Genomic DNA, 25,148 nt, shown 5'->3' on the forward strand with positions numbered 1-25,148 from the left:
GCAGAAAGTACCAGGAGCGGTTGGATATCTGCTGCAGTGAAGGCGCAACGTTTGGTTAAACGTCATACGCATGCGACGAGATTTCCCCCAATCAGAGTTGAGGATCGTCCTCTCCTCTCAGCTGAAGGTGGAATTGACGCTTTGCGGAATGCGGAAACGTTTAATTACATTTCATTCACGATGCTGTTTGGATCTTGGAGAAATCATGCACATGCTAGTGATGAATAACGGATAACTACCTAGCTAGATGAAACCAATAGATAGACAAGACGTAGCTATCTGGCTGGCTACTGGATAACGGCGAAAGTGGCTGGCTAGCTAACATTTGCTATGTTTTAATGGTGTAATAACAGCTGATAGTTTTAAAATACAGCTAGCTAATACTTTCTCATCCTAACATTGGTTGATATAACGAAGAAACGCTACCAGTAGTGTGTTTATAGGCGAGTAGCTAGCAAGCTGCATTGCTTGCTAGTTACACTGCAATGAGTTCTAGGCGAGTGTATTGTGGTGGGGTATCGAGAATGAATTCACCGAATAATCCGAACACCACAAATAATGGGGGTAATCGCAAACAGGGCGAAGTGACCTTTACAAACCGCACTAGTGGCCAGTGTTTCGAACTCAAAGGAGAGAAGACCGAGTGCTCGCAGTCCGGGTATTGTGAGACAAATTTATCCGTTTCGTCTTTGAAAATCCGTCTTGCCCCGACCATTCAAAATACACTCGCAGCCGTTGTGGACACTCTGTTGAATGAAGTAGCAGCGGTACTGGACGATGCCTTGATCAAGACTCAACAAGAACTGGTGACACGGGAACAAGAGAACCAACGACTGAGACTGCGACTTGAGGTGTCTGAGGGGGAGCTGAAAGCGTTACAGGAATGCCTGTGCAGTGCCCAGAAATTTATCGATCAGCTCCCAGTTTCCTTCCCCGGCCTGCCGACCCTCGGCCAGTTGGGCTTCGCCTCTTCTGTGCCGTCTGCCTGTATAGGACATAACATTGTGGACAGAGACGGTGCCCAGCCTTTTGGCCAACAAAATGAGAACGAACGTGACGTATCTTGCCTTCCTGTGTGTAACTCGGAGCTGAGCGGTTCGCTTAGTGATGCGCTGCAAGGTTTCGACACTGGGGATGAGCTGAAGGTTTGTCAGCTATCCATTCAAGCGGACGGCACCGTCACCAATCATCTTTTGAACTCCTTCACTGCCAACTCACCTAACCCTTGGTCAGACGTTAACCCTAGGCCCGCTACAGGTAATGTCGTGTGTCGGTTTGCCCATCGTGAACCATAGTGCGAAAACACTCTTTCATTTAAAGGGTCGTTACGTTTTGTTTAGGAGGGTAAGATCCACTGTATTTTTGAATATACACGAGGCTACAGTTAAGACCAGGAGTCAGTCCCTTGTAGCTTCACAAAATAATCAACCCAGCATATTTGACGTTTGGCAGTACCTTATGAATGCAAGATTTCACTGCCATGGTGTTACAGAGAACACCATACACACGCACACACATACACTGCACACAGTGTAATGGCTTACATTCAAATACGACCCATCTGCATCTGTAAAGCTGAATGTTTGCTGATGCAAAATGAGGTCAGTGAATAACTACTGGGGGTGTCCGTAAAGGAAATTTAATTTGGAGTTACTGAATTTAAGTAATTCACATTGCTGCTGATAAAAAGGCCCAAGTAATATGCATTCTTTTCTGTTCACATTGTAATCCTTTTCTGTGGTAATTAAATTTTCTACTTTTATGGGTAATTTATTCCCCATGATGTACTGTGAAGTACCATGATTTACTGCGATGTAGAAGGATGTGGTGGCAGTGCTGTTTAAAGATGTGCAGTGGTGATTGAGAATACAGTGGAGGGGGCATCATGCTCTCTGTAAGACTGACATGATGAAAATCAAGCCATGCAAGTGTCACTGCCACATTGCCCCCATTAATGAGGAATTTCACGCTCAGGTGCAGGTATTTAAAGGTGTGTATTTCTAATCTCTCTTTTTAACCCCTTATCAAAAGACCGTGCTGCAGTGGAGAAGAGCCGTCAGTGTGTGTCAGAGCCAGAACCGAACGCACCAACGCTGGGCCCCCAACCCAGGTTTGAGATCAAACAGGAGCAGGACCAGGGGCTGGGACAGCACGGGCAAATGAGGGCAGGGGAAGGGGGTGTCGCTATGGCCGCAGAGAGTGAGCAGACTGCTCAGAATGTGGGCGAGCTGGGCTACATCCATGTGGTGGAGGAGGAGGATGGGTCCCGCTCACTCCGAGCCCAGAAACTCGCTCGGCCACCCTCGCAGCACCCATCCAAGTGCGCTCCTGTTTCGGACGGGCTGGTGGCGGGGCTGAAAGCTCTGGCGAAACCTCACCTCGGCATGAGGCTGGGTCAGGTGTCCTCGAGGGGGACTATTGGAGCGAAGGGACCCCCGTCCGCCAACCCGGGGGCAGACCCCGGGGACCGCCCCCACCTCTGCCTGGAGTGCGGCAAGACCTTCCGCCTGATCTCCAGCCTGAAGAAGCACATCCGCATCCACACGGGTGAGAAGCCGTACCCCTGCGGCGTGTGCGGCCGCCGCTTCCGCGAGTCGGGCGCCCTGAAGACGCACCAGCGCATCCACACGGGCGAGAAGCCCTACTCCTGCTCCGACTGCGGGACCAGCTTCCGGCACCTGGACGGCCTGCGCAAACACCGGCGCACGCACACGGGCGAGAAGCCCTACGCGTGCGGCATCTGCGGCAAGCGCCTCAGCCGCCTGCAGCACCTCAAGCACCACCAGCGCATCCACACCGGCGAGAGGCCCTGCCGCTGCCCCCGCTGCCACAAGAGCTTCAAGGAGCCGGCAGCGCTTCGCAAGCACCTGCGGACGCACAAGGAGGAGCCGGGCGGCGCTGAGGAGGCCGGCATCCCCGAGGACGGCGTCGGGGCCGGCCGTGAGCCTGCCGGGAGCCTCACCCGCCTCCATCCGCCCATGCTCCCCCTGCAGATGGGGTTCGGGGTGTGGGGCGCTGATGAGGAGGAAGGGATTGTGATGAACTGTGTATAACACCCATGTCATGTGACCAAGGGAAGTTTTTTCCCTCTGATTTACCGTACTGCCTAAAGTCCTCACAGTCTACGCACAGTGAATAGTGTTTCACTGAATAGTGAATACCCCTGTTTTGCCATACTGCGAGGCATAGAAAAAACCTCACCCAGTGTGTGTGCATGATACTGCCATTGTGATTTTGTAATGGTCCAGGTCTGGAGGGCTGCTCAGCGGATTAGGTTTTGTTCTACATTAGGTAGTAATGTGGGAAAATCTTGTGTCAGCAAACTCTTGAGTGCTTAACCTGCAGGGTCCCACCCGAATGACTGTATTTGCCCGTTCTAAGATGTGGTCAGTTTGAAATTATAATCTTATTGCACAGCAAAAACTCACAATTCTGTTGGGCATATGGTTGCGTGATTCAGTTCAGAGCAGTGTGAAAGCACTGCAAAGAGCTTCCAGTATCTGTTGGAAAAAAAGATTATTATACTGTCTGGTTTTTCTAATTTATTGAATTTTTCTGTGGTCAGACCTCCTGCATACAGGCTGGTGATGTCGCAGAGGCATTATTCTTTATTATGAGTTACAGCGAGTGATGATAAGCTGTTATGTACTGATGGAAAAAGGCTGAAAAATGGTACGACTGAAAGTCAAATCTGATTTTCCGGAACTGTACAGAGGCGAAAATAGGAGATGCACTAAAAAGTAAGGGGTTACGCTTAAAAATTTTAAATAGCTTTTCAACTTTGTGCAGCCCTGTTTTGAAATTGCCACTTATTCTTCTGTGTCTCATTGCGATGACCTCTGCACTTTTGCAGGACAGATGAAGCAAGATGAATTCAGTCCTCAAATATGCTCTAACACAGCCAGTGGCTACTTTTTGCACTAAAAGGCTCAGTGCGCCACATTGAAATTGGCACCAGTTATAGGATAGGCACTGCTCCGGTGACCTCATCCGAGCAACTCGCAGGTACCTTTACGAATTGCATAATGCCTTTGTGATGCGTGATGAGACAAGCAAACCCTGGCCAACCTAGTCACCGCTATCCCCGGCCGAACCAAACCGGTTTGCTCCCCTGCTGTGGGTTCTCGGTGATTGTCAGCAGATGGTACAGAGGGTCCCCAAGCCATGTTGTAGGGCTCAGCCTGCACTTGAGACAAGCACCTTACCAGCTGAGCCCCTTGGGGGTTCATGCATATTTTAACGCCTCCCAAGGCAAGAAACTTTGTTCTGGTCTACATTACATTGGTAGTTTGTGCAACGTTGGTCCTGTAGGACCACAATTCAGCATTTTTCCCGCGCCGTTTACACCAGCAGTGCTCTCTGAACTGAACAGGGGATCATAAGTCAGTCCACTGTGACTTGCCGAGTCAGTTTGTGAGTTGCTTGGGTAAATTGAAAGCCTGCAGAAACTCTGGCCCTCCTGGATGAGGGTTGAGTTGCAGGACCATGACCTCATAGGACTAACGAGTTTGCCAGCACGAGCTGCCTTGTGCCAGATTCTTGTTTTTTTGACAAGGGCACTGCAGCTGGTGAAATGTGGAGTGACTGCAGCTGGTGGTTTGGGTTATGTCACAGGACGGAAGAGAGTGAGTGTAATGGACTCAACCTGAGGCCTGTGGGTTTGAAAGCAGTGTGCCGTGCGGTAGCACTACCTTCAGCAAGCGTGTATAATTCGGCCGCGTTTAATGCCGTAATATGGAATATTACGGCATTAATATGGATATATGCCATATAATGGAAATGTATCATATGTAAAGCAGATGTGTGTTTAATAAACAAATAAAATGTATTTCTTTTAGTGTTTGTCTGTATTCAGGTATAGCATGGCAGCAGAACTTTCAGTCAGAACTTTTCTGACCTGTTGAGCCTTCGGTGGTAGACATTTGTATTTACGGTATACTGTTTCATATGGAAAGATGCGATGACTAAACTTTTCCTGCTTAAGACCCCTTTGGGAGGTACGCAACATTTGATATGAAGAAGATGACTATAAACTACATGTTGGCATAGCTTTCCTGTCTCTGTTCCTACAGACACACTTAATTTTATTTGCACTCAGTTCCTATCTAGGTCAGGGTTTGTTTCTCCAATGCTTTTCTGACCTACAGAAAGACTTACAAACAAATTTATCAAACTACACACAAGTGTTTCTACTAATGACTGTGTTTAGACATTTAATCAGGTTACAGAACATTACAGGAAGACTTTCTTCAGGAAAATAATTTATTAATAAATGCTCAAGCAGTTTTATCTTCATAGAAGAGTCATTTTTGAGGGATCGCAGAAGGGCAACCATTTTTATTGGCTTTCCTCAGCACTTGGACAGAATATCTGGCTACGACTACTGCCACTTGGTGGCATTACTGTGGAGGAGCATGGTCATATTTTTATGCATGGTCATATAATGAATACAGCCATGCACTTTTTAATCATGGTTGCTGAAATGGGTAACAACCTCATGACGTTTGTTTTTCCCAGACGACCAGGCTATTGTTACGGTCAAGCCCTGCCTGTCTTCAGTATATTTACACACTGACCTCATCCTTGAACTTTCTAAAACCCAGGGTCACAGTGTTTTTGACACATCATCACAGGTGAAGGTGATTAAAAGGTCGCAGCCACAGTATGCACATCAATAACTATCCTGTAACAGTCCCAGCCAAGTGGTGCATATTGTGTATTTGCCATAAATCAGTATTATGGTATGTGGTGATGCTGACTGTTGTATTTTCCAGTTTCTTGCACCTTGAAAGCCTTCTTCTATTAAGACCGATCTTTCCTATGTAGGCCGCAGAACATGCATAAATGTAATTTGTATATATATTATCATACTTTTATAGGTGTCATAACAGGTCTGGCGCGAAGAAAAAATGAAATTCCATGACAGTGGTGCTGGTTAGTGCCACTTCCACAGGGTTAAGGGAAAACAGTCATATAAAAACCATGATGTACCTCATTAAATGGCCTTGAAAGAGAGAGCTGAAAACAACTTGGTGAGCGGTTTGTCTCTCGAAGCCAGAACAATGTTGTGGCGGCAACAGTGCGTAGATGATCTTCTCTATTTCCAAAAAACACCCAAAGTGGGGACTGCCCCACAGACGTGTACCAGCTCTGTGAGACAAACAAACCTCTAACAGACAGACAGTGACATGCACCCAGGCTTGTTTTTCAGTCCATATCCTCTCAGACAACCTCTTAATTATTGTGTGAGAGGGGGGCGGATCCCTGTCAGAAAATGCTGGCTGACTTATTGGTGGGTGGGTGGGTGGGGGGCCTCACTGCTTGAAAAGGAATCTAAATGGATTTGGGTTTTTCCCCTCCATCATGGAATGAGGGTTGTGGGCAATTCTGTGGTGCAGAATATGGCTCTGTTTCAGGTGGTGCCAGCTCTCTGGGGAACTGCTCCCTGGATTCAAGATATAAAAAAGAATATGGCAATTGGATAACTACTGTATAACTAGTCTTTTGCAAATGCTAGGGTAGTTTTGTAACCACGGCTGTTGGTGTATACACTCTAAATGAGATCTGTAAATAGAAAAAACCGAACTCTTGATATACTGTGCAAGCAGAGACTTTCCTAATCTTTAATTGGAGAAGAAACAGGTTTGAGAATACATTGTTATTCAATACTGTAAATGGAGTATCAGGCAGTCAACAGAAGGCAGACAACTGAAATTGGGGAGAACAGTGATGTAACATTTACTTAAGAATGATGTTCAAAAACATAAGCATTTACAGTAAAGAAAGGAACAACAGACATAGGGCAATCAGGTTACGATCATAATGTTCATCCTATTGCCTCACACTGAGTGAGGCCACTTAAGGCCGTTAGCCACCCTTGGACCAGACCATTTCCCAATGAACAAATATTAAATCAATTAAAGAAAAAGAAACAGTAAATAATTTAATGTACACATACCCCAAACAGAATATCCATAAACAACAAATACAATCGATCAATAATATCTATATTACAAGACAAAACTGAGTGCACGCACGAAATGTGTCCCCCCCCCTCTCCATCCCAAACGCCAGGAAATTACGTTTCGTATAAAACCATTAAACCCGGTGTGGATTCCTCTTGACACGATGTCTCCTGGTCTCCCGATACTTCAACACGCAGGTTATAACGCGCAAATGTTAGCTGCTACTACGCACTCCAGATCTCTCACTTGTCTCACATTTACCCTGTGCGTCCCACAAATAATGCAGGTCAGGCTTGCTGCGTTGTTAATGGCAAAAGACGCAATCAAACACTGCAACTGCACTCGAACAAACGACGCTGTGATTCGAAGTTGTTTCGAAAGAAACTCGTGATGCAAGCCGGCGACATTTACAGAAAGCAGTAAATCTTGCTCTCTTAATAAAGAAACGATGTATTTTTCAAACCTTGAGTCCTTGTATCCCTTAGCTAAATACACAATCATGTGCAAATACATGTATAACTCCCGCCGCTTCTGCACAGAGGGCCGCGTGCGAAAGTTTCTGCGAAGTCGCAAGTATAATAATAATAATATAATAACGAGTTACACAACAGCGCAGTTGTAATGAAAACGACACTTCAGTGGTATAATTGACACAGTTAAGATACTAGCACTCTGACCATTGCTACATACCATATCACCCACAACCTCGTCACTCTGTGATAAATTACTCATCATCTTTTCTTGAATTCACTCTCAGCAGACTCATCCAAAAGCCAACACACTCCTGACAGAGCATCGGTACTGTAGTGTCTTGACTGTAGCCTGGTGTATAAGGTAGCATAGCCTTATTGTGAAAGTAAGTGCAACTGTAGAACCCAGCTACTAAGAGCCCAGCTAACAGCTAATTGTCTCAACATTGCTGTGATGCAATAAAACTACTCACAGCATACAGCAGCATTGTATTTAATGTACAGATGTTAAATGGAATGCTTAACTAAAGGTGACTTCAGGTGCTGCCCATTTCACGGGTCTGTAGATGACAAGATTCAAAATTGGATTCCGGAATTTCAAAGGTGATGTAATTTGTATCAAATTGACCAGGAAATAACAGTTACACTGGAAAAAAGCCAGATATTTACATTACATTACATTCATTACAATACTATCTGAAATGAACATCTCAGTGTAACTCCAGGCCTATGGATTGGTGCCTGTGTTTGTTTGGAAAGGAGTTCAGGGACGGTATATCGACACAAATCTTTTTTTTTTCGTCTTCGTCTTCTTCTTTGAGAGCAGGGAAGCCCCAAAATGCCTTGTGCGTCACTGCTGTCTTTTACGCCCTCCGACAGGGAGGTGATGGAGTGGTGACGCTGTGTGTGTGTGTCACAGGGCGGGGTTGGATGGGGGGAACTTTTTATAGAAGTGCGCTGTGGAAAAACAGGAGCAAAGGAACATTAAAAAGCCCCATAAACCACAGACACATATACCTCCCAGACACGGTCACCCACATCGGCTCGGCCCTGCGTTGTCTGCCTTGTTTGCTCAGCGGTGCTCAATTATGTTAGTAACCTCAGCAGTGACTCAAGTCCCGAGATCTCGGCCGTGTCCCAGGCACTGCCAGCCCTGCTGACAGAATGAGCATATTTCATACTGCCACCATGGTTAGCTCAGTTTTTTTACGGAATATTTCTCTCTTGCATATTTTTTCCCCCGGCCTTTCTTTCATTTTCAGTATCATTAGCGATAGCTGTAGTGGTGGCAGCAGTAGTCCTATCCATAGTGGTAATTTTCAGTGTTTCTTTAACAGTCAGCCTTAATCTAGGAGTAGATAAATTATAATAACCATTGTATTTAGCACAGCAATAGCAAATAAATGATCTTACATGAAACAAGTCATGTTCAAATAAGGATCACAATGTACATATTGATCGTAATTCTGCAAGGATGAATAAAAACTAGAGGCAAAGATCTGTCTTCTGTTGGTGGAATTCATGAAAAGCCTAAGGGTGGGGAATACAAAGAGTTGTTTAAATTGCTCTTTATTTACTGGATGTGGAAGAGACATGCTCTGAACCTTTTAAACACTCCAAAACCTGACTCATTTTTCTTCTTAAGGACATTTTATTTAAACCGATAAAACTATAAATAAGGAAATTTACCGTGTAGTATATAGTACTGCACTTTCAATCAGGTTCATTTAAATTTCTGATTGAACTGAAAACACAATCTTGAGACTGGCACTTTAAAATGATAGCTAATCAATAGCACAATGTTCTGTTTAGTTTTGCAAAAAGTTATGCAAAAAAGCTGCATTCTGGCTGTAAGATACTTTAGCCTAAAGCAAAGGCTCAAGGTGAACATTTATTTGGGGACTTTGTTTAGTCTATGAGAGGCATTACTAGAAAAACATTTATTATACCATGTCTATGTCATCAGTGCAGTATATACCTTGGAGAGTGTCACATGGACATCATAACATAACATGAGGTCATGGGTCAGAAGTTCCCATCCCAATGGGATGATCAGTCCCTGTAAAAAGAATATTTGTGAAGCCACTTCTTTGTTAGCCCAATAAAATGTAGTCATTTTAATTTAATTAAGTCATTTCACGCTATTCCATCTCATCACTGGTCATAACACAGCATGATTGCCTTTCAGAGTAAGACATACATACTGAGAGAGAGAAACAGTTATTACATGTTTGTCCAGTCTCCATTTTCAGCTAAATGTCACACTGCTATATTTCATTCACATCATGAAGATTCATGACAAGGGTGGCACACACAGGTGACCACAGGTCAGAGGTGACCTGCCGACAAGAGTTCTACCCGATCCCAAGTAACATACAGTTTTTGCGATAGGTGAAGCCTCCTTCTTCATACGTGCACTTGTTTTGCATCACTTTCTCCACAAGTATGATCCCAGTTACCATCAGGGTCTTCAGTGCATGGCAACACATCAGCAAAGCTGCTGCTGTCAGATGTCAGTCCAGCTGGTGTCAGGCCTCTCGGTGCCCCCCCCACCCCACACCCCCCCCACACAACACCCCCTCCATCCTATCCCACCCCACCCCACCCCACTCCCCCAGCTTTTTGCAACACTGTGGGCCTTTGAGCAGTGCAAAGTGTTTACACAGGAGAGCAGGAGAGTGGAGCTCGCAAGCAGTGTGTGTGCGAGTGCGAGTGTGTGTCTTGGCAGCGGATGTTGCTGTAGAGAAAGGCAGAGAAATGTGAGAGCTGCCTGTGAACTCTCCCAAGAGCGAAGCAGTCATTCCCTTAATGACTGAAAACAAACTTTCTCACTTTCAAAGAGGAAGTGACTCAACCCTCACTCCCTCTCTCACTTTCTCCTCCTGTCCAATCGTGTGACCCCTTTCTGACCAGATTCTTGACTCCTATATTTCTTCCCTCAGAAATGTACTTTAAAAAGTTGGCATACAAGTCATTGGGTATTCATCATTCACATTTCAAAAGGAGAGATTTTTTTCTTTTATGAAAATAGTTTAAATATCATGCTGCCCCTACACCTGTTCATATTTGAAGAGGTGCTTTAACTACTTTTCTAACTAAAATGGTTTTGCCCAGTGGGTACAAGGACACAATATACAAATGTACTAGTCTAAGTGAGTCTCAGATAGATATTTTCCTTATCAAAAATACACAACAAAGAAACACAACAAATAATTCTGTAAACTTAACATGAAAGCATATCTTTGTTGTCATATTTTAGTGTTTAGAACATATCAGCACAGATAAGTGTATATATTAGTGCAGTCTCCATTTCTGATAAAAGATGCACCATTATATTTCATTTAAATCATGGCGGAAATAATTGAAATTAAAAGCATTCATAAAAAATATGTTAAAATATTTCTCCCTGACGTGTGGAAAATCGGTATTGCTCTGTGCCTTAACAGCTTCCGTTACACTGCACACTCTGATACATGTATTATATGAGTGATATTAAACGTTACATCTTTGTCATTACATGCTACAATAATAGGCTATCATTCATGCTGTCCATGGACTGCATTAAAGAAAATACATCTCTATGTAGTCTTCTAAATATCCTAATACAAAATATGTCTGTCACATACAGGTTTCGACTCCAAGGGAGAAGGACAAGTGCATATTGCCACAAAGTGTCACCCCAAAGGTATATTGTCCCTTGCCCCGCGGGGCTGGAACGCAGAATGCGTTCGAATGCGTGCTATTGTCCGGGCAGCTGCGGTGAGCTTGCAGAGTGACATGCACAGCTGTGGCGTCATCGTTCGCAGAAAGAGTGAGAGAGAGGGGGGCAAAGGAAAGAGCTGGAGAGAAGCGGCAACATGGAAACCACTTTCAGCTAAGCTTCTGAACTGTCTGGCCTGCCGCCAACTGCTCGCTCTGTAGAGGATTGGCTCCCTCTCCTTCTCTCCTCCCTTCTTGATACGCACACACACAAACCATCCAGGCAAGAGCACGGAGCAAGGAGAACGCAGAGGAAAACAGGAAAAGAAGTTTTCTTCGGTGTTTAGCAATCTGACAACCGACAACCTCTTTTTATTATTTTATAATTTAACAATGCCTTATGTCGTTTGGTTTGGAACAGTTATGTTTAACTGTGAGGAAACGTAAAGTTTGTTTTTTTTTCCTTTTTAAAAAGGACATCACTGACGGTTCTTACTTATATTAGTGTTAGCTGTCGTTAAAGGTGCGAGTTGGGCAAACCTGTTGTTTGCAGACGTAAGGAAACGAGGTCAGGTCTAGAGAAAGAGAAAGGGGCGGTCAGGTTCGGGCAGAACCCTTGTTGGCAGTCCACCTATTTGGCCTCTCCGCGCGAAGTGGCCAAGGATGCCAGCATGCCTTCGCTGATAATATTCCATCTCCTTATTATCTGGTTGGGCGCCCAAAGGCTGGCGCTTGGCGTCGAGCGCACGTCGACCCGAGAACGTTTCAAGGTGGTCATCGCTCCTCTGATCTGCAAAAGGACGTGCCTTAAAGGCCAATGCCAAGACACCTGTGAGCAGGGCAACAACACCACGCTCATTGGTGAGAACGGACAGTCCGCGGACACCCTCACCGGACCCGGCTTCAGAGTGGGTGAGTGAGGAGGAGACTGCGAGTCGTCTGCCTGTTATTGCGCATGGATGTTGAACTCAGTTTAGCGGTACAGTTGTGTCATTTTTGTAATATTTGCTGGATCATATCCATTTCCTGGTTATTTGAAACATGAAAAAAATCTCCTTTGAATAGAATACCTCTTGGGTTTTATATTCATCCGTTGTAAAGTTGTTTTCATGGATTTGAAAGGGAAAATAAACAAGCAAAGACCGCTGAAGTACACCACAGCGCTGGTTTTCAGTATCAGTGGCGGTCACTCCTCCCACTAAATCTGTGTGAACTGGTGGGTCCGGTCGAATGCGCGGACATGATTGCTTCTGTCAGTGCATCCCACACGAAAATTGCAGCGGTATTCAGCAATTATTTTGGGAGGCACAACGACTAGGTCTGCAATTTCATTATTTACCCGTTTCAATCAACTGGGTTAATTGTAAAATGTTAGCATCACAGCACCGGTGCATAGTATTGAGGATGAGACCAGAAGTATCAGTCCTAAAAATATGTATTGCATGAATTATACGCATCTATGCGGTTTACTACTCGTTTACTAATTTGATACTTAAAGTTTTCCGTGGAATCCTGTTTTTCCTGAAGCAGCCCCCAGTACCCCCTCTTCATTCTCAGTTTCTGGACATTGCAAATCTCAGATTAATGTATGTACGCAATCTTCGTAGTGGTATTTTTCAAGTCAGTGAATGTGTTTTTTAATTGCCAAAACTTACACAATCTAATGCTAAATGACCGAATATAACATGTATATGCATGTATCGTTTCCAGAGCGTTTCATTGTATTATCGTGTATTTTGTAATCTCTTCCCCATATTGTCGCGCTGGCATGACTTGACTCCTTCTACACCATATCAGATAAACTGTGGTAAGGCATGGTGCCACACAGTCTACGCTGCGCGGCCTACACTGACGATTACTGTTCCTCTCCCGCTGGCTTTGGTAGAAACTTTGCGCCTCGACAGGTCATGCACCGACAATGAAAACAAAACAACCATCGCGCTCTGTTTTTACCCATGCCAGAAAGAACACTTGTCTGGACTAATCATGTGTGGCTTATCTTTTTTTTATGGAGTACGACAAATGCCAGGACAGGAAATCTATTTTCTAAAGTGTTATAATTATTTGCTCAACTTTTCATTAGTTTTGATTAGGGGTGTCCAATTTTGGTTCTCTCCTCACTCAAAGGGCCTGCATTTATTTAACTTTTTTTTTTCCAAGCCCGTAATTATGTCATACAGACTAAAATTCCCTTTAGAACATGAAATGGTACGAAAATAAACTACAGTGGTAAAAAATAAATGAGGAAACTGATTCAGAGGCAGTGAAAGCAGCATTTATGGAAATCTGTGCAGGGTCCGCTGCCTGGAGGATTCAGCTGTGTAGTCAGAAGCGTGTCCCACTGGGCAATTACTTTGTTTGATCTCAGCTTCTGACATATTTGTCCAATAATTTTGTTGAAATTTGTTGAGCATATTAGTTACTGATGTTTTTTTGGAGGCAATTGTTGCGTTGGATGTCTTTGATTCTTTCTGTTTGATGACTGGCTATTCAGTGTAGTGTCATAATATTTTTTTGGAGCTGTGCACTATTTGTCAGCTCTCCTTCTGCGGTGTAAAAGACTGACAATGAGTGATTGTCATCACTGACTCTTTTCAACTAACTGCGAATTGCATTTTACTATAAACATATTCTCACCATTACAAAAAACAACACAGGGATAATAACAGTGTAATTATATGTCACGTTTCTGATCCACTCATACCTTTTTAATTTGAGTAAACTTTTGGTCTGCTTGTTATTATAGGATCTGTATACAGGCTCTGGGGTATGAAACTACTGTACAAGTGCTCTGTGTCTGGTGTTGCAACTGTACTGTAAAATGATTTTAACCAGCCTTTTGTTCAGTTGTGCTAGTTTGTCTGGCAGGGGCTTCAGAGTGCAATGTGAGCCAGGGTCAGCTCTTGGCAGGAGTTTGTGTGTGTGTATGTGTCTGTGTGTGTGTGTGTGTGTGTGTGTGTGTGTGCGCGCGGGTGTGGATGTGAATGCATATATGTCTGTATGTGTCTATGTCTGTATGTGTCTGTGGACATGTGCATATGCTCGTATGCGTGCATGTGATGGAAAGAGCTGGCCAGAGATCAGTTGAATACCCCTGCGTTTCCAGACCAGACCAGCGTCTGGGTGGCCTGAACAATAGCTGGCAGAGGCTGGGAGCCTCCTGTGATAATTTCTTTGTGCAGCCATCAAGCGCATTAACCTGGCACCACACCACACACTGATCACCGCATGAATTCTCCAGAGGGCACTTCCCCACAGACAGTGAGCCAATGCTTTGGTCAGAGGGCTGTGTTTGGAGCAGGCACTACTTGGTAGAGCAGTTACCAGTGTGCTAAAGGCGTTAAATAGATGCGTGTGGTTGTGAGTTGCTCTGATGCAGCAGCAACTCTCCCGATTCAGGATTGGGTATTTCTATCAAAGGTCACTGCGTGGACACTACAAACTTAGAAGCCTTCGATGCATACCAAGGAGCAGCAGTTTGGCTTTGTGGTAAGGAGCTGGGCTTGTTACCCAATGGTTGGTGGTTTAATTCCCAGGTGGGGCACTGCTATTTTACCCTTAGGCAAGGTCCTTAATTAGGCAAAGTCCTTAATTTCCTCAATAAATAGACAGCTGTGAAAATGTAGGACATGGAAGGTTCTCTGGATAACACGAAATATCACAAGATTTCACTGGACACTGCTCAGCCACATCAGAAGCCTTGCAGACATTATAAGGGTGATTCAAGCTAAGTTTCAGTAGTTATAAGATGTGGATGAGAATCTCTGCTAGAGCCAGGTAGAGCAGTATACACCATACGCTTGTTCTGACAGTGTGGGAAATCCACAAGATTTAGCCGAGGATTAGAAAGGGGGGGTTGAATCAGATGTGGATCTAGTGCATGATCTGAGATCTGTGTGTGTGTGTGTGTGTGTGTGTGTGTGTGTGTGTGTGTGGGGGGGGGGGGGGGGGGGGGGGGTGACGACCTCTGGTCAGAATCTCAACTCATGCAATTGGCATGACTTGAGTTAAAAGCATTTTTTCTTCTGCCTCTCCAGAGTGTGGTGGGTCTAGCTGATCTCTCTCTTTGCACGGGCCAAAGATGCAGAGGCGATGAAGCACTCTACGAGGGCATGAATAAACAAGCTCCTCTTACATTTACCTTGTGTTGCCACATCACTTTCTCCCACCCCTCTTGTATTTTACCGCATGTCAGTCTGGATAGTCAGACAGCGCTTTTTGCTCCAGGGGGTTAGGAAAAGTGAGGAGTTCAGTCTGCAAAAACTGACAGACAGTGGTTGCTTTCTCTGAACACCAGGGTTGGCCATGTCTGGCTCTCGAGAGCCACAGTTCTTAAGGTTTTCCTGCTTTTTCAGAACCTTCTGACCACTGTGGCAGGGGGTTTCAATTCAGTTGAGTTTCAGTTCAATCAGATCAATTCACCTCAGTTCAGCTTGGTGTGATTCACATGGATTTTTACAGCGAGACAAACAACAAGACAAAATTTGTGTTGCCAAAGCATTTAATCAAATTGACATATGTCAACATGAACATATATAGAACAAGTATTCTTTTTATGTTTGTTTTGTTTCCCCACTGTCCCTCAGGTTATGGCAAGGGGGAATATATTTAGAAAACCAGGTGGACAGATTTTTTTTAAAAATTTGCCATTCATTTCTCAACTTGTGGGAAATATTTGTCATGCAAATTTTCAAATATTTGGAGCAGGAAGAGTACCCCTCTCTGGATTTATTGAGACACAATTATGAAGGAGTCAAAACTTGAAATCTAAATAATACTTCCATCTTAGCTGCCTGGGTCTGAGGTTTGACTTCCACTTACGCTCTTGATCACATGTCACATGCAACCTGCCACATAAGCATATAGTGCATACAACTTTCCATATATTTGCAATGTCCATCTAAATATTAACCACCAAAGAAGCAATTCAAATAAGGGTTTAAAATGGAAGAAACTGTCTTTTGGCAGCAGATCCCAGGTTTCTCAGGATTGCTCTACCGCAGCAACCGCAGCAAGCTGTGGTTTATGGATTCTGGATCTCTAGGTGGGGCTAAAATTGTGTGCCATAATCTTACATAACTCAAACTGAAACTGATGTCTGCTGAACTCTAAAACAAAGTAAAAGTCAAGAACTGACACAAGGCGATGCATAGTACAGCACGAGTGTAGTGTAGCTCAGAAAGCTTCTGGGTCTGTTTCAGAAAGTGATTTCACTCCTTGAGTCAGGACATGAGCATGATCGGTATGACTGGCTAAGGGGCTGGGTCTTTAGATCAACAAGCTAATAATATTTTTGTTGTGCTACCTAGCTGTGACAATGACGCCCTGCAACTTGAATACTTGAGACCAATACCTATCAGTTGACGGACACTTCAGTGGGAGTTAAGACCATGAGACTTCGGGGGGGCACGTGAGTCTGCTACAGAGGGTGACATCACCCCCTAGAGTCAGGACAAGAGTGTGATTCATTCTTGTTGCTAAGGATCTGCTTCGGAACTCGGCTCAGATCAAAATCTTCAGCAGACCTATGATGGTTATTCCAGGCATGTAACTATGAAACAAATGATGCATAAAAGCAGTACCAGGGAAATTAATGCTCTGCTTCTTGGTACAGAATTAACTGGTTTCCTTTTGCACTTCACCCCTTAATTGTTCAGTTTTGGTTATTATGTGGACAGGAAGCCAGCTTACCCTATGTCAAAAACTCAAGTGTTTGGATGTTTCTCAAGGCTCCTGTAAAGAGAATCTGCATCACATACAAATATGCCCCCTGCACAGGTGTACGTGTGACTTGTGATCCAATTCAAACAGGCTGATGATTGGTAGCTCTAAAGCCTGCAGGATTCTGGCCCACAAGGTCCAAACACTTTAAGTTTGTTTTCTTTTCCTCGGCCCTCTGACTGCATGGCAATGCAGACACTTCCTAATGTGCTGCCCGGGGTTGAGGATGCTGTGGTCTGACTCCTGGCTACAGGGTGACTGAAAGCCTATAATCTTTCCAGGGCATTCCACACACTGCGCTATGCCCAGTGACGTGTCTGTGCCCGGTCCAGTGCTGACTCTCTCAGTGATCTGTTTCGTCTGAGAATGGATTCGTCATGTGACTGCAGGCCCATCTCTATTACCAATATTTTTGTGCCTACTCACAAAACCCTCAGAAGCCTGAAGATGAAAGATCAAAGAATATGGTGAGGTGACTAGGTGAATCATGCACAGCGATTTCTTCCATTTTAAAGCCTGTGGGAATTTTGTATGTACTTTAAAATGTTGTTGATATTGCTTCACAAAGTCAGTTTTGTAAACCTTGATATTTACTGTACTGTATGAGAACATCTGAATGCTTTCTAATGTAGGCCTCTTTGAAAAAAAAGCAATCTAGGATTATTGGCCCTCAATATTAGTTATTTCCTTTTCTTTTCTGAGAAAAGCTTGTGCTTGTGGTATATCTGCTTCGCTCCTACGGGGTGATTACTGTGTCAAGCAGTCATGGTGGTCACACACATATGGGGGTCACATGTTGATTCTGTTATCTTTGAGGGGATTTCTCATCGGCTCGTATTTTTCATCGAAAGGCGTTCCAGTCGAGGGAAAAATTCTTCACGGGGTGAAAAAATAGACCAGACCAAATTGTTTTTGGCACTTCCAGCCACAAAAACAAAACACAAATTTGAAGTAGGTTTTTGCAAGTGAGGGAATGCTTTGTGTATCAGAGCAGAGTCTGACTCACATTTCGATCGTGTAGACAAACAGCCTCGTTTGCCGAGTTTAAAGAGCTTTGTGAGGGGTTGAAAGAAAGCGGTTATTTAAAGCTGGAAGTGCAATGCCATGCTTTCAGCCAGTGTGACTGCCATGGCCATTAAAAGCTGGATGGTGATCAAGAAGGTTAAAATTAAATAACAGTGTTGCTGCTTGCCGGATAAAAACCAATGGGAACAGCATCTTAACGAATGGCAGGAGAGATTAGGCTGTATCACATTGTACCCAGGCTACTGGTCCCTATCCAACTTCTGATATGTCAAAGTACCAACTGTATTTTGTCATTGATTGTAATACACGACAGACTTTTATTAGTTTTCTGAGAGGATGCGTTAGTTTTGGCATGGCAGATTAAATGTCTCCCACACATGCTTGCCTATTACGTGCCCACAGATTCTTCCCTGGTTCATACCCACAATAGGACTGCTATCTGATATGCGATTGCTTGGCGTTGTTGTATTGTGACGGATACAATAGACAAAGCTCATGTCATATTTTTGAAACACTCGTCACTCCTTGGCTGCGCGTCCGTGAAAAGAACCGCTCGGAGAGCCTGACTGGTCGGGGAACGGTTAAAGGAAATGGTCCAAGGCTTAAGCAGCGGAGAGGTGCCAAAAACAGAACACCACATAAGAAAATGACATGCTGCAGGGCTCATCTTTTTGGACCCGGACTTCATGTGTGGGTTTGATTTGGAATCACACCCCTGTGTGTGTGTGTGTGTGTGCAGCTTTCTTCTGTGCCTAATCATCATAAAGCATAGCCTAGGATTGACATAAGGCTTTGCATTCAGGGCTGGAGGGCACGGTGTTTATGTGTAGCTACGGTCCCACACGGTCAACACAGCGGCCTCTTCCCGGACTGCCTGCGACTGCTATAGGAAACTCCGGAGACTTTCCCAGGCCTGTATTTTAAAGGCCATGATTATGTCATTTTCATTGGGTTCTGGGTACAGCTACAGATGTCTGGCCTGGTCTGCTCGAGCCCGGCTTAAGTGGCATGTGGTCACCTCACCCGTCTAAAAAGCCCGGCTATTTGAGGACGTGGTTTATACTTTTATACTGACCGTGAAGACAGGCCAGCCATTTGTTGATGTGTTTTTCATTATTACCATTATCATTACTTTTTACTAGTCGCAGCCGACGCAGCAAGGGGCCGCTGCTTCAGCGGTATCAGACGAGCTGGAAGGATCGTGCAGGTGTTTGTGCTTCTGTTGTGCCTCATGCACACCAAATGAAAAATGGCTGCATTTCGTCAACTTTTAGAGGCACTATGTTGTTTCTTTTTTCAGATATTAGGGTCTAAAAATCATTCCGAGGTAGCATATCATCTTTAAAACATCCTGCACGATGCAGTAGCTATCACGGTCCAGTGTACTGAGGATGTGCCACTTTGTTTTGCTTAGCGCTCCCATTGTTGACACAGATGGCCTGATTCAGAGAGCACACCCTGGTCACGGAAGGGCTCCGTCCAATGTTCGGTTTAATAAAACGGGAAAGCTAAGCAAGCAAAAAAAATGCCACACTGACTGAGGACCAGCTGAACTCTCTTAAGAGTCCTGCCTGGCTGCTTAGCCTCTCGGGCAGGCCTTGTTTTACTGGAATGCCTGGGTGGACCAGGCACTCCTAAACTGTTCACCAAGCATTTCCATCTACAATTTTAAACTGACTTTGCCTCTGAATGGCAGTTTGTTCCCTTGTTTTATGGAGCTGGACCGGGCCTTGCTCTCAGGGCCTCTCCAAATGTACTAATGCTACCAAAACATGCTCTCAGCAGTACAGTCAGTTTTATCGCCTACTGATTGCCTTGCAAATTCTTACCAGATTTTAGACAGAAAGGGCAGTGAATGAACAGATGTATCCCTAGGGTAAAATCAGTTTGTGTCGTTCTTTAGAAGTCAGATACACTTCTTAGAAACGTCTTTGTGAAGTCGACATCCATCAGTTTATGTGCCGGCCTGTGGAGTTCTTGACTTTTAGCAGAAGCCACAAAACTACTTACCATTCTGTATCAGTTTAAAAATGCCTGCGGTGGGGAAGGGTGATGTCATATCAAGGCCGCAGTGTTAGAGTTAGCTTCTGTCAGACAGACGGCCGAGGCTGCCGACCACAGACAAGACTGAGCCACAGAAGCAGAAGATTAGGAGTAGGGTGTATGTCTGTCCTCCTGTGGTTAGCGACGCGTGGAAGATTCCCTTTTTAGTTTCCTTTTGTGCTCGGACAGGACACACGGTGTATTTACTTTACCTACTTAGTGTGTTAGTAGTGACTCATCAGTGACTCAGTAAACCTTCATGATAATATTGTGTTTATTATGCCGAAAAAAAAATAACCGACTCACAGCTTGTTGATCCTGCACTTTCAGAGGCCATTTTTAGCCAGACGTGGTGACCGGATGATTATTATTATTGTAAATCTGATCATACTGGGGCAACTCACTGTAACAAACCAAGTTTAACAGAATGCAGTTCAAGCTATAATGGGGGATATTGAGAGTACAGAAAAATGAACTCGTACAGAAGTCTTTTTTCTGTTTTTAACATTCTTTACATTCTGTTTTATGCTTCCTTTAAAAGTGGTTATTTGGAATGAAGGAAAGTGTTGTAGAGAGAGACACAAGATGCTCAGAGTGTGGAATCTGGCAAGCCGAATTTGCCCTTGGGGTCCCCCTAAAGGCAGAATGAAAAAGGCATCATTCTAAACCATTGCCTGTTTTTTTTTTTTTTTGACAAGGTATACCTGAACTCTTGCCATTATTTCTATGTAGGATGGGGTGGGAAATTTGGGGAATACTGAAGTTAAAACTATGGAATTGTCAATGTGTGAGGACCGTTCTTCCATAATTCTGAGAATTTTTCATCACAAGTAGAGTCATTGTGTGTGCAATCACTATGCTGTATGACTTACACTCAGTTTCCTTGTAAGCTAGTACTCAACTTTTCCCTGCTAACGATCCAGCTCAGCCTGAATTTAGGTTTTTATCCTGCTAGCTGTGTCTCAGAGGATATTAGCCTTTGTCTATCCTTTTATCTACATTTGTGCACTGTGTGTGTGTGTGTGTGTGTGTCTGCGTGTGTGTGCGTGTGTGTGTGTGTGTGTATGTGCGTGTGTGTGTGCGTGTGTGCATGCGTGCATATTAGATATGGTAAAGCTGTCCGAGCTTGCAAACAGCAGCTGAAGAACGACAAGAACTGCATGTTTCCGGAAGAGTCTGAAAAGTTTCTCAGCATCTGGGGAAGAAATAACACGCTTTCACATGCCAGTATGTTCCTGTCCCCAGCCCATCTCTTTTTTTTCCTTTTCCATTGCAAAAGGAATTTTAGTCCTCATTGAGTCCTCTGGCCGTTTCAGCCTCTGAACCCCCCCCCCCATCTCCTCCACATCTTTTAAAGCTAAATCAAGTAGCTCTCAGTCCTCACTGCATTTTTTTTGAGATACCTGTGAAACAAACTCTTTCCTTTCTCTTCCTTCTTTAAACTATTAGGCTAACGTTCTGAGCTTTGAAAAAAGCTCTTGACTTTTGACACCGTTTCAATGTTTTGAAACAGATTGCCGTGCCAGTTTGTAAGAATGAAATCCCTTTCAGAGACACTGTATAAGGTGTTTTGACAAGACCTTTAAATCTGAGCATAAGTAGAAGCACATTGCTAGTACATTTTATTTTTATTATTGATGACAGTGGTAAGACTAGTTATGTAAATATTGGCTTTCTACATACTGAGAAAATGTATAAATTGTCAGGTTTAATTTGATGGTAATAATTCATAGGTCACCAAACAGAAAAGCCCTTACCCTCACCTCCCACTTTTTCACAAAGAAGAACTGAGTCTCTTTTCTTTAAGCCTTACGGTACATGTATGTCTAGAAGATACAAAAGCTGTGTTTTTGTAGTAAAGGTGCTAACACTTAAACAAGCAACTCTCTCTATGGCCTGTTATTTCTCAATCGTGGACCCGGGCCAGGCATGGTGGAAGTTCGTTGTGTGCGACGCATTATCGTAGATTGGTGATGGAATGGAATAAATGCATCATGCAGGGATCCGATTCCACGATCTCACGCGTCACTCACGAGAGCTCTGCAGAAAGCATTAAGATTCTCCCTGTCTGTTACGTCTGCGTCTCCGGCTTTTTACTTTCTGCTCAGACCGAAGGAACAGGGGAGCGTGCGATGTTGCTGATATAGTGTCTTCATTCAGAGGGGACAGTGAGTCATATACCAGGTGTACTGGTTGGTTCCCTAAAAAAGATTAAAGGAAGTCAAATCTTCTCATCATAACCAGATTGCCAACTCTGTTTGGCCCCTATATGTATAGTAGACTGCCCAGAGTAATCTGAGCTGATCATCTGAGGTAATGTAGCAGTTTTAAAGGCTTTATTTCTGAATGCAGTTATTAGTGTGAGATACAGAGTAGACTCAATACCCTCATGCCCTTTCACTGGAGGATATGTGGCAACACCCAAACCGCTACAGCAGGCTGTTCCTTTAAGGAGGGGTCTGGTGTCTCACGGGCACACACCCAAATCGACCCTCCTAAAGCCTTACCAATCTTTTCCTTTATTGTCTTTCCCGTCTCTGCGGGTTTGGAGTTTCATAATCGAGCTTGGAAAGAAGTTCTGCCCCTCTTTCTCGCTGTCTCTGGCAGTCCATATTCTCGCCCTCTTTCCTCTCTTTTCTCTCCCCACTTCTCTCATCCTTTTTCCATATCTCCCCTCTGCCTCCCGCCCTCTCCTTCACACTCACACGCTCTCTCCCTCTCTCTCTTCCTCCTTCTCTCTCTCTTCATGTCCAAGCATGGTCAATAGACGCTGTTTCATCTGAAAACAATGGCTGTGTCACTTAAGGACAGGCTTTGGAGAGAGCACTTCCCTGTTTGAGGGAAATCTGGCAGTCTACGGTTCTGTATGAAGAGGTTTGGCAGCTTGCTGCACAGTCAGCCTTCCCAATGCAGACAGGCCTCGTTGAGATACAGTTTAAAGACCCACCACGGAGAGGCATAGTGCCATACCAGCCTCTCCAGTTCCAATGTGGATGTTAAGAATACGTTGTTATTTGCTGTGCAATGCTGGGGAAGCTGGGTTTTATGCTATAGTAGAAGGCCCACAAAACCGGGGAGTTGGAAACGATTGTCTAAAAATGGACCAATCAATTTTGGTCCTTCTGGGCAGGGGTCACAGGGTTCTTCATTCCCCCTAAGAACTTAACCTCCCAATACATACAGTTACTGTCTTTACTGAATGGATGTACCCACTAAATTTTGAGGCAGTTGTTTTAAATGAATTATAAAATGAGCTGGTCTCTTATTCTCCTGAACCCAGATTTGGAGCAAATTGAGAATTCTCCCCTGATTGGAGCTGTTCTGTTGTTCATAATTAGGATGTAAGCAGAGTTCTATTGTGCTGTGACATTTTAGCTTAATGTATATCTTCATAACTGCATATAACTTCATTATGGTTCTAATATACAGCATTCTCTCTGTGTTAATGAAGGATGCTCTTTCTCTCGGTTTGGGGTGATAATGTATGTGTACATAATTGCATGTATCTTCATTGTGGTTCTAGTTTACAGCTTTCTCTCTGTGTTGATTAAAGATTCTCTTTCTCTGCGTGATCTGCGCTTGAATCCCATCATTAAGAAGCTGTCTGAACAGCGAGACAACCTGGCAGACAAACTCTTCTAAATTGCTTCAGTGTGTCCTGAATCTTCTGTGGAACATGAGCAGCCTGTTATCCAAGCAGTGGGTGGATCGCAAAGTATTCCTTCCTGTGCCATTACAATCAAACAGTGGACATCATGCTGTGGGTAATCTGACCACCCCATTTAGCCAAGTTTGTTTTTATACATTTTTAATGTATTTTCTTTATATACGGAGCCAATAGTTATAGAAAATTTAGGCAAGGGGAGCAGTGTGTAATTGAGGAATTCCTTGATTCCTTCTTTTTTTAAGGTTATAATAGAATTCTTTGAAACTACAGGAGTTGGTTCCTGTGTGGTTTTTCTTTTTTCTTGATCAGATAGCATCTTTCTTGCTGTGGCTCGCTGCTAATCACAGGGCATGACAGCCTTGCTGCTGGATAATTGTGATTCCTCTGACTGCTGTTCACTGCGATGCAAGTGAAGCATGTCCATGTTCTGATCAGAGAATGGGAGTCTTTGTATCTTTGGCTTTTCAAACTGGAAGTTATGACTTGTGTTTTTTTTTTTTTTGAGCAGCTGTGCTGCTTCCGTACAAAGATGACTGGCAGCTAGGGCTGGATCCCTAATAACCTAATGCCGTCAAAAGTCCCAGGAACTGAGAACTAATTTCATTAAGCTTGTTTATAACGCAGTGCCAAGAATAACACTGCCCGGGGACTACCCATCCCAAAACACTGGAAATCCGACCGCAGACTAACACACCACCTTATAAAACAAAGCAAACAAAACCGCTTTTTAAAACTGTCCCTGAAGCTGTTTGTAGCTGTAACCATATCCCCCCTCTGGAATAAGGATTAGAGCAGCAATTAGTGAAGTTACAGGGAGGGCTGGGCACAGTGATTATTAAATATGGCTCTGCATATAAGACCGCTTTTCCATAAAGGAGAGGTTAATTGTAACAATTACAGTATATTGTGTTGTTTGTTTGTCCTAACATAGTGGTGGATAATCCTGCTGTTACAGTAACACAAATTAATTGTAACTGTCTAGTTTTGACCGTAGCGTAAAACAATGAATAGAAGCATTGTGACACTAATCAAATAAGGGGCTGGGATATACCCCCTCCAGTGCTTATAAATGGCAGTAAAGCCTAGGCTCCTCGCAGTGTCCAGATCACGGGGGTGGGGACAGAGTAACACACCAGCGGGAGTTTTCCTGAGTTTACAGCCTCAGAAACAGCAGAGGGGCTAGCCTGCTGTTTGGATCCAGTCCCTGTGTTTTACAGCCAGCTTAATCGAGACACGATGATGCCTACATTCCGCCATCCTGGTGAGATTTTGGGTCCGGGACATAGTGAGAAAAATGCATGTGATTCGGAAACCATTTTTCGGTTTGTTGTGCTAGTATTGTTTCTGCCACTTTCACTGTTCCATGCATCAACTACACTGACCTCTGCTCAGTGCATTGGAAATGTCAAAGGACAGCATGATATCAATGGAACAAGTAACGCTGATGAGTGTCACACCTCTTCTGCATGAACATGCAAGAACATTCTTGTTCTTTTTTAGCAATCCTTTGGATTTAGCTTTACACAGGTTGTTTACACAGGTAGGACAGTACCTGGT

The 25,148-nt window shown here is 44.1% G+C and overlaps 2 protein-coding genes across 6 annotated transcripts in view; both read left to right on the forward strand.

Annotated features, from left to right (window-relative positions):
• The first annotated feature begins 524 nt into the window (after positions 1 to 524).
• si:ch1073-224n8.1 (zinc finger protein with KRAB and SCAN domains 3) lies at positions 525 to 3,406 on the forward strand. The gene is made up of 2 exons (XM_036523905.1): positions 525 to 1,257; positions 2,032 to 3,406. Exons 1-2 carry the CDS (start codon positions 525 to 527, stop codon positions 3,051 to 3,053), a joined length of 1,755 nt encoding a protein of 584 aa, XP_036379798.1. The 3' UTR covers positions 3,054 to 3,406.
• An 8,131-nt stretch (positions 3,407 to 11,537) lies between these two features.
• Positions 11,538 to 25,148, forward strand: part of LOC118775211 (latent-transforming growth factor beta-binding protein 3-like) — a 42,870-nt gene continuing 29,259 nt past the window's right edge. For all 5 annotated transcript variants that reach the window (XM_036524990.1, XM_036524995.1, XM_036524994.1 and 2 more), the window contains exon 1: positions 11,538 to 12,046. In XM_036524990.1, the coding sequence (XP_036380883.1) occupies positions 11,806 to 12,046 (241 nt within the window). In that variant the 5' untranslated portion in view covers positions 11,538 to 11,805. The remainder of the gene's footprint in view (positions 12,047 to 25,148) is intronic.

This window comes from Megalops cyprinoides, chromosome 3, assembly GCF_013368585.1.
Source record: "Megalops cyprinoides isolate fMegCyp1 chromosome 3, fMegCyp1.pri, whole genome shotgun sequence".
Taxonomy (NCBI): Eukaryota; Metazoa; Chordata; class Actinopteri; order Elopiformes; family Megalopidae; genus Megalops; species Megalops cyprinoides.

Bases quoted from the DNA above. Each gene is read 5' to 3' on its own strand.
- si:ch1073-224n8.1 (XM_036523905.1), top strand. From the start codon at position 525: ATGAATTCACCGAATAATCCGAACACCACAAATAATGGGGGTAATCGC. The intron at 1,258-2,031 runs GTAATGTCGTGT...CCTTATCAAAAG, and splicing joins TAACCCTAGGCCCGCTACAG to ACCGTGCTGCAGTGGAGAAG.